The sequence below is a fragment of the Tarenaya hassleriana genome, unplaced genomic scaffold (assembly GCF_000463585.1).
Source record: "Tarenaya hassleriana unplaced genomic scaffold, ASM46358v1 Cleome385, whole genome shotgun sequence".
In the NCBI taxonomy this organism is placed as follows: Eukaryota; Viridiplantae; Streptophyta; class Magnoliopsida; order Brassicales; family Cleomaceae; genus Tarenaya; species Tarenaya hassleriana.
In genome coordinates, this window is record NW_010966798.1 from 70,371 (window position 1) to 80,051 (window position 9,681).

Sequence of the window (9,681 nt, forward strand, 5' to 3'; positions counted from 1 at the left end):
TACCTCAAAGGCTTAGGACAAAGGAACACATAGGACCATCATTGGGGAGAGGTACGTATCCTGCTCATAATCCTATATCTGTGTTTGAACCTTCTATTACAGGTTGTCGAGTAGGGGTAATGAGCAAGAGAGGATCGAAACGAGCAAAATCATCGCTCAAATGTCCACAAGATCCACCTCCTTCACAAGTTTGGAAACCCAAGGAGGATAGAAGGCTCAAGCATCCACGAGGTCCAAAAGATGCGCTTAATGCTCAACATCCAGGGTGGCAAAAGATCGATTATCTTCGCCTCTCAGACCCTCCCATCATTTGAGCAAGATAGGTCGAGCTAATGACTTTAAACAAGCGCTTCTCGGGAGGCAACCCGAGCACTAGGTAACTTTTCTTTTTCTTTTCTTTGTAGCATAGGTAGTAGAGACCATGATTGTATTTTGGATCCTTCGGAATGCATTGCTATTATTATGCTTTTGTCCGGATAACGTTTGTTGTTCTATGAGCGTTTACACCGGCACACGAGAGATGAGCATCAACTTCCAAGAGACAATGTTGGATAGGTTCCAGTTTATAGAGTTTGTGAGAGCTCTTGCGTTTGACGTGAGTTAACTTCATTGCGAGCGAACGAATTTCGCAGAGCTAAGCCTTCTCTATCCCTTTTATTGGTTCTTTCCATACGTTGTTTTCGATTCTACTTTTTTGGGCGAGAGTCTACACCGTGGACGGTGTATGGTTCAAGTCTGGGGGGGTGGATAGATCCTTCATACATTCAAGTCTATCTACGTAGGATTGCATTTAGTTTAGGTGCATTTTATCATGCATATAGACTTAGGAAATTTTTTTATCTTTTGCATATCACTTTGCATTAGTTGCATTTACACGTTTTCTTTCTTTTCATATAGATGATTTTTGTTAGGTTTGCATGATTGCATTTGATCGTATAGATTTAGGATCATATATAGGTTCACGTGCATACCTCGACAACCCGTTTTGAGCATCATTTGGAAGATTTGTGGGATGATAGAGTTGGAATATCTTGATGATCTTGTGACTTTGTAGAACGTGGTTGAACCGTGTCGAATTGATAGTTCTCCAGACTTTCTATATAAAGTTTGTGGGATAGGATTGCTATTTGGAACCTAGATGATCTTGTGACTTTGTAGAACGTGGTTGAACCGTGTCGAATTGATAGTTCTCCAGACTTTCTATATATAGTTTGTGGGATGGGGTTGTTATTTAGAACCTACGGAGTTGAAACGACTATATCCAGGTTATAAGTTTCGTTTAGAACTTTTTTTTTCCGAGTCCTGCAGGTCGACGGAATCTAGTTCGACAAACGCCTTGGGAAAATAAAGCACCTCGACACTCCGCTGTCAGAATCTCGTCAACGAAAATCGTTCGAGGACATGAGTGCATCGTTCGATGGTTCGGGTCTAAGTTGTGGGTCGGACATCGCATTTAACGAAAAAAAAGAGAAAAGAAAAAAAAAAGAAGAAAAAAAAAGGAGAGAAAAACGATGTCCTTCAACTTCAACGTCCTAGAAACCCGAGATGCTAGCGTTTGATACAAAGAATCTACAAAAAGGTAAAAATCCAGGTAAGAAAAGAGAACTAAGATCGAAAAGGCTAAGTTGAGATAAGGATAGGTTCGGAAATAGACTTGGTGAGTTGTAGAGATTCTAATAAGTCCTAGGTGGCAATAAAAATCTCATGGCTAGGTAGATTAGTCTTTGGTAGGAAGATCATAGTAGACATGTTTGGGTACGATTCTCGGGAAACTAGTGTTCGATGGATGTTTTGTTTTTGAGTCTCACGATGATGCTATTTGATGTTCGTCATTCCCTGTCTTGCAGATTTTATTCATTCGTTCTTTACTCGAAGACGAGTAAAAGTTTAAGTCTGGGGGGATTTCATAACTCATATTCTTCTCTATATTTTGATGAGAGTTTGTCTAGGTTTTATAGGATAATCACATGCATTCATAGGCATTCTAGGCGTGTTAGGACACAAAATCCGGTTGTGCTTTAGTTTTGAAGATTACAGGTTTCGAAGACGATTGGACTCGAAAAGGAGCTATTTGGAGCGTTAAAGGAGAAGTCCGGATGATGTACTCATGTTGCGATATCAATAACTTTCTCTAAAGACGTCCAAATCCTACGAGACTTGTACCATTGGAAAGAACACTTCAAGAGCTTCATGTAGACACCAAAATCGTGTAAATCCGACATCAGAATAGAAAGTTATGAGCGAATTCGTGAAGACCAGAAAACTGTCAGCGCAGGGCCGGATCCAACTGGATCTGGTCCAGATCAAGGACGCAGAATTCGACCCCAGGAATCTGGATCCGGTCCGGATCAACCTGCAATCTGTCCGGATCCAGTCAAAAACCCTGTTTCGCGGTTTTCAGCATCAGAATGGGAATAGGACTCTTGGGAGCTGCCCTAGGGTTATTAAAAAACCCTAGCCACGTCCTAGAACATCAAAGAACCTTAGAGAATACTTAGATACAGATTTTTGGAGAGCTTTTGGTGAGAGAAGAATAGAAGTTCACGGGATTTCGGGAAGAAGAAGGAAGATTCGACCGTGGAGACTACACATCTGCATGAGAGTTTCTTTCCTCTCTTTTATTTCTTTCTTTATGAGCTTTTTATTGTTTTCTATGAAGCGTGAGTAGATCCATGACTATGGGTTAGGGATTCGTATGTGTTTTGGGTATGTTTGAACCCTAACTTGGATTTCGGTTTTGATTTGTTTTGGTTCTATTGATTTGCGCTTTTATTGGATTGATGTTTGCTAATCCCTTGGTCAATTATCTTAGATTCTAAACTATATAGAGATATAGGTTTGGTTTCGGATCAAAATCAATAGGATAGATCATATTATTCACATAGAGATATGGCTTAATCGATCTAGGGTTGATGATAGCATTCTTTATGCACCTAGGGTTAACTTGAATAGATCGAGAAATTGACGAGTTACTCTGTAGGTAGGGAGTTAGTAGACCGAGAGGTGAATTCTCTATCTTTGTTGCTTGATGATTCCCGAATACAAGTCATAATCGTTATTCTCGCATGCTTAGCATATATCCATACACGCGGATACGATCCCGACACCCGTAATCACGCTTGTTTGATAGGTTACTCGTTTTCATTACTTTCTCATTCCGTTTTCCATAGATTCTATATACTTCCATAATCACGTGCTTGCTTGCTTTGATCTATTTTCGATTTAGATTTGGATTTAGCAACCGGTCCTCGTGTTCGACCCCGTGTTATGACGATCCATATCCTTGCGGTGAGTTGTGAATCGAGTTATAGATTTTAGACTCGGTACACACGTATCAGAGGGCATTTAAGAAATTCTTCCATGTGAAATAATTTCTTCATTTTCACTCAATGATGGATGGGTGGTGAAAAGAAGACAGGATTATTAGAAGGGTGGATGTAAAAAGGTGATTTTTGGTCCACGATTTTGAGGTTTCAAAACATGAGAGAATTTTGTGAAAATATTTTTCTCATCTTCATTGATCAAGGAGAATTGTTTAAATACACAAAAGAGAAATAAAAAATCTGTAAACCCTAACCAAACTAACATGTAACCGTAGTTACATTCTAATGCGCCTCCGCAAGACAGAAATGGTGAACTTCCATCATGACAACCACAAAATTACAAAAACAAAATATGAAAATTAAAACTAGTAATAACGGAACAAATCATTTGAAGAGGTCAAGTATTGTCGTCAGCCTAGTGCTCCTTGCTGAGGAAGACAACCATGTTCGCAAGAAGAATATGCTCCTTTGTTTGCGACACCTGGTTGTCGACGCAGGAGACGACGAGGATATCTCAGTCCATTTGCGTATCATCAGTGATCATTTTCTTGACGTAATCGGTGTGTCCAGGGCAATCAACCACTACCAAAAAACATGCGATTTTCAACGAGTTTGAACGGCATTTCAACGATAAAATCTGTTAAAATTTCGTTGATAATTTCAACGGATTGCCGTTGAAAATATCGTTGAAACATTTCAACGAAATTCCAACGGATTTCGGTTGAAAAATTCAACGGATTTCGGTTGAAAAAATCGGTTGTAATTTTCAACGGATATTGGTTGAAAAATGATATTTCAACGGAAATCTGTTGCAATTTTCAATGAATTTCGGTTGAAAAAATCGGTTGAAATTTTCAACTGAATTTCAACTTATATTGGTTGAAAAATGATATTTCAACGGAAATCCGTTGCAAATTTCAACGGGTTTCGGTTGAAAAAATCGGTTGAAATTTTCAACGGAATTTCAACGGATATCGGTTGAAATTATTTACGAAATTTCGAAGAATTTTGGTTAAAAAATCGGTTGAACTTTTCAACGGATTTTGTTTGGAAAATCGATTGGATATATATATATTTTTATATATAAACAATATTTTATGTATACATTTAAACATGTATATATATATAAATATAAATATTGATACATATAAATATGTATATATTGTATATATATGTATTTTATACTATAGTGATATGTTAGATACTATGTATATTATATATATACGAACAAACATTTATACATATATTTACGTATAAATATTTTTATGTGTATTTATATATAATTATTTATACGTATATATATAAATGTTTATACTTGTATACACATATGTATAAGTGTATATATGTGTTTAAGTATTTATACATATTAACATTTGTATATGTATATGTATTAATGTTCTGTTATATCAGAAATTTAATTTGGAGCAGTTAGAAGTGTGTTAATCACAATTGTGCAGTTAAACGTGCTCGTGCTGAAGCAGTGGAAGGATGGATGACCTATTGGAAAGCGGATTTCGAGTTCCAATTTTAGAGTTTCCGAAGTCGGATTAGATACAGAGACAAAGTTCAGATTGAATCGGATTCGGAATAGGGGTCGGGGTCAAGTCGGAGTCGAGGCAGTATGAGTTCGGGATCGAGAATACGTTTTAAAATTTTCGTGAAATTTTCAACGGATTTCGGTTGCAAAAGCCGTTGAAATTATCAACGAATTTCGGTTGAAAATTCCGTTGAAAAATATCAACGGATTTCGGTTGAAAATTCCGTTGAAATAATTCAACGGATAATTCCGTTGAAATTCCGTTGATATTTTCAACGGCTTTCAACGGAATAATTTTTTCAACGATGATATTGCAACATAATTTATCCGTAGAAATTATATAATTTCAACGGATTTTAGGTCATTTTCAACGGATTTATCCGTTGAAATTGACATGTTTTTTTGCCGTGCTATTAACGTGGGCATAGTGATGGTGCTCAGTATCGTACTCGACTGTAGTAGTGTTGATGATATCACGAGCCCGCTCATCTGGAAATGGAGGCACAGAGGCAGAGAGAATATGAAGCAGAAGAGGGATAGGAACAGAGGAAACCCCAAAGAGGTGGAGAAAGGAGCGACGTGAGAAGAAATCGCCATGGAGAGGGAAATGGATAGAGAAGATGATTTGGAGTGAGGATTAAACACTAGAGAGAGAGAGAAAAAGCTAAAGGTCTTTCAATGAAGAAGAGAACAAACAAAAGCCCAATGAGAAACAGATGTAGAAGGACTAGATTACAACAGTCAAATACAATTTATGGATGTAGTTAATATTCTTAAATGAAATTATTATATTCAACATTTGGATTGGTAAGAAACTTTGTCCCATATTTACCCATTGAGCCATCCAACCTTGTATATGCATATAAACATTTTTATTTGTTTCCATGTAACTCGTGTTTTTATGTTATATTACTTGTTGAATTACAAACATAAACTACAAGTGATAATAACTCAGCATTGATACACAAACAAATACCAAAAGCACGCACCAAAAGTAAACACCAACATTCAAATCTCAACAAGGACCGCAAATTCCACGTCAACAAATCCAGCATGTAAAAGCAAAAAAAAAAAATACAATGAACCATATATAGCAAGTGAATGAGAAAAATAAGGAAATACAATTTTTTATTTTATTTTTTTAATATGTATATATTCTCAAAGAAAAGAAATTAGAAATCTCGGTTAGGAGGGGGAGGGGGAGGGGTCATGGATTTGTTGGTGGCTCTATGGTGCATTTCGTCGCTGCTGGAGGAGGAAGGGTTGAGTCCGTACTCACTGGTGGCACCGTACTCGCTGCTAGCGTAGTCGCCTCGGCTTTCGAGAGCGACCTTCCGAAACTTTCTCATGTCAGCGCTGTAAGAACTGGCGTCGTAGTCGGAGCTCCCTTCTCCTCCGCTCGACCCAAACATCGCGCTCTGCCCCGGCTTCACCCCCTCGTTCAGGTCATCCAACGATGCGTCTCCTTCCAGCGCTCGTACAATCTGTCGTGGTTTTGGGAATTATGAAGAGTTTCAATTTGTAAAGAGTTTAGATATTAGTGTGTTTTCTATTTCATTTGAGTTTATCTATTTTCTGTTGATTTTGGTTGTAAGTTACCTGGCTCATCTTTGGGCGTCGCCGAGCAGAATGCCTGATGGCTGCTGCCGCACAAGCCACCATACGAGCCATCTCGTGCGGAGCGTAACGATTCTCGAGGCTTGGATCCACCAATTCCCCGTATTCTCCATCCTGAGCTGCTTTCAAGCACAACGGTCTTGCCTGCAATTCCATATGTAACGACAAACCCAAATCACAATGTGGAATGGTAGTGTTTTTATACGACGTATTTTATGCAAATCTATGAATGTTTTAGATATTACTCACCCAGTCGACCAAGCTATCTTCCATTTCACCAGTGAGATCAACGGGCCTTCGACCGGTTACAAGCTCTAGTAGCATAACACCAAAGGAGAAGACGTCTGATTTATCTGTCAGTTTTCCGCTCGACGCGTATTCGGGAGCTAAGTACCTATCGTTTTTCAAACATTATCCTTTCATTAGAATCTTCAAGTTGTTTCACAAAAGAACTATATCTTGGGAGTTCACCGTATATATTTTAAATTTTTCGAATTTTCTTACCCGAAAGTTCCCATGACACGGGTGGAAACGTGCGTGTAATTGTCTTGAGATAGCTTAGCCAGCCCAAAATCAGCAACCTGCGAATTTAGAATGATGTCAAGAATGTCAATTCAAATAAGAAAAAAGGGCGAAACCCACGATCATTTTCATCGATATCTGATCATACCTTAGCGTCGAAGTTAAAGTCGAGAAGAATGTTTGCTCCTTTGATATCTCTGTGGATAATCTTAGGATGGCCTTCACGGTTTCACAAACATGAAAATGTAAATACTTTTAAAGATTGGATTTGGAGAAGATCACAAGAAAAAATAATATTTAGACAACTCACAATCTTCATGCAAGTAAGCAAGCCCTTTAGCTGATCCTAAAGCAATCTTGAGTCTTGTAGGCCAATCCATGACATTACCACTTTTTCCTAATAAAACCCATTTGAATTCACACAAAACCCAAAATGAGTTATTACAACTCTGCAACAAACACAAGATGATCGTGAAGCAAACATTACCATGGAGGTGGAACTCAAGCGTGTTGTTAGGAAGAAACTCATAAACCAACATCCTCTGACCACCTGCGATGCAATACCCGACAAGAGACACGAGATGTCGATGGTGAACACGACTGATAATCTCGACTTCCGCCTGAAACTCTCGTTCTCCTTGTCCACTCCCCGCTTTGAGACTCTTCACCGCGATTTCTTTCCCATTTGGTAGAATACCCTTGTGGACGTACCCGAACCCGCCTTGCCCTAACAACCGATCTTGCGAGAAACCTTGAGTTGCAGCCGCCAGCTCGTCATAGGTGAAGGTGCTCTTGTTGAAACCGAGAGCGACTGAAGGGTGAGGAGGTGGAAGAGAAGGACCATGCGGTCCTGAGTAGTTGGAACTCATGTCGCTGCTATGGTTCATGCCAGAAACCGGGTTTTGAGGAGAGGACGAGATCTGAGGCCATTGTCCAGGCGGTTTAGGGTTTGCCCAGTTTGTTCCCATTGATCCAGGAGGTGGAGGCAAGTTCACTATGTGGTCATTTTGGTTGTTGTTGTAATATTGTTGTTGTTGTTGTTGTGGCGAAACGCCACTGTAATATTGATCACCACCGGCTAAAAGAAAAACCAAGAAATGTGAGGGATTATGAGATTTTGTGGTGCATATGAGTTAATATCGGGAGTTCATAAGAACCTTTCAATATAACCAAGGTTCGGAATGAGATTGCGATTGAATAAAGAATCGGATACATGAATAAACAGATCTAAATTTGCAGTTTTCGAGAGTTGAAGAACCCGGGGGGCTTCCCGGTTTCTTGGAATACGAGAAATCGTTTTGAGCTTTTGTCTAGAGCATAATATATAGGAATTGATTGACAAATCGTGAAATTGTGTTCTTTATATGCTTTATTCGTTTTATTTCAACTTGTTATATAAAAAAAAAAAAATCAAAGTTCAAATCCGATTTTAAGTATAGCAAGAATCATAAAAAAGAAAAAAAAAAACAATATAAACGCGCAAGTTGCAGAATTGCAAAATAGAGTCCCTCTAACCTTTCTTGGGAGACAAGAAAGATTTATATATATTTTTTGTGCCTCATACTATTTACGAGCACTTCTCCTTTTGCAACTAGAAATCTTGATACTGATATTTTGATGTATTATATAGTTTAAAAAATACTTTAGGGCTCTAAAATTGGTGCAGAAATAGCATATATCAATGGAATCCATGGAGGTTTAATAATCTCCATACCTTTGCCGCCACCGTAAGCATTGCTCCCATAGTAGGGCATCTGATCGAGCTTCGACTTCTTCTTCTTCTTGCGGCAACAGCAAACGCATAACAAAATCATGACAAGGAGCAACAATCCAGCTCCTGCAACAATCCCTATGATCTGAGGCATTTCCAATCCATTGTTGTTGTCCGACGAGCTCGAGCCTCCGCTGCTTCTCGGAGGAGCCAACGATCTCGACGGCGAGTTAGAGCCACGTTCTGAACTCCTCGATGGAGGCGGAGGCGAAACATTGTTGCCATTGTTGTTCTTGTTACCATTGTTGTTGTTGTTACCTCCATTGTTGTTGTTGTCTTTGTTGCCTCCATTGTTGTTGTTATTTCCATTATTGTTGTTGTTGTCGTCTTTATTGCCTCCATTGTTATTGTTGTTGTCGTCGTCTCCATTGTTGTTGTTGTTATTGTCGCCATTTGAGTCCTGCGGAGGAGGAGGAGGAGACGGGGAGTCGGAGGAAGAGTTTTGCGGCGGAGGGGGGGAGGAGGGGGACCCACCGGAGGAATTTTCCGGCGGAGGTGAAGACGGAGGAGAAGGGGGAGGAGACGGCGGAGGAGATGAGTCTTGATCGGGGGGTGAAGGTGGAGATGGTGGCGGAGACGCCGGTGGTGAGTTCTCGGGGGATTGCCCCTCCGCCATATCTCTTAGCGGCGACTTTTTGGTTTCAGTCTCAAAATGTTTCTTTTCTGTCGGAGAAAAAAGTAACCTTTTCCCGACAAAAAAAAATGGGATGATGAAACAAAAAAAACCCACCCTGTTCCTTGGAACAAGGAAAGGTCTTTGTTTTTCTTAAAACCTATTTTTAATAGCCACCTTTAATTTTAACTATTTTTGCCCTATTTTTGGGCGTTATACAACTATGAAAAAGACAACAGACGAAAGAAAGAAATGGGTTTTGGCACAGCTATTTTCTAAATTTGCCATTATAGGGTAA

General features: G+C 39.3%; 1 protein-coding gene across 1 annotated transcript; it reads right to left on the reverse strand.

Annotated features, from left to right (window-relative positions):
- Window positions 1-5,833: 5,833 nt before the first annotated feature.
- LOC104822882 (putative proline-rich receptor-like protein kinase PERK6) lies at window positions 5,834-9,478 on the reverse strand. Its single transcript, XM_010554237.1, has 8 exons — window positions 8,714-9,478; window positions 7,487-8,077; window positions 7,310-7,396; window positions 7,148-7,218; window positions 6,982-7,058; window positions 6,727-6,871; window positions 6,460-6,621; window positions 5,834-6,344 (listed from the first exon to the last, which is right to left on the reverse strand). Exons 1-8 carry the CDS (start codon window positions 9,384-9,386, stop codon window positions 6,033-6,035), a joined length of 2,118 nt encoding a protein of 705 aa, XP_010552539.1. The 5' UTR covers window positions 9,387-9,478; the 3' UTR covers window positions 5,834-6,032.
- Between the last annotated feature and the right edge of the window lie 203 nt (window positions 9,479-9,681).

Coding starts and splice junctions, on each gene's coding strand:
- LOC104822882 (XM_010554237.1), bottom strand. CDS start 9,386: ATGGCGGAGGGGCAATCCCCCGAGAACTCACCACCGGCGTCTCCGCCA. Junction 8,078..8,713: donor TGCTTACGGTGGCGGCAAAG/GTATGGAGATTA, acceptor TTTTTCTTTTAG/CCGGTGGTGATCAATATTAC. Junction 6,872..6,981: donor CGTGTCATGGGAACTTTCGG/GTAAGAAAATTC, acceptor GAAAAACGATAG/GTACTTAGCTCCCGAATACG.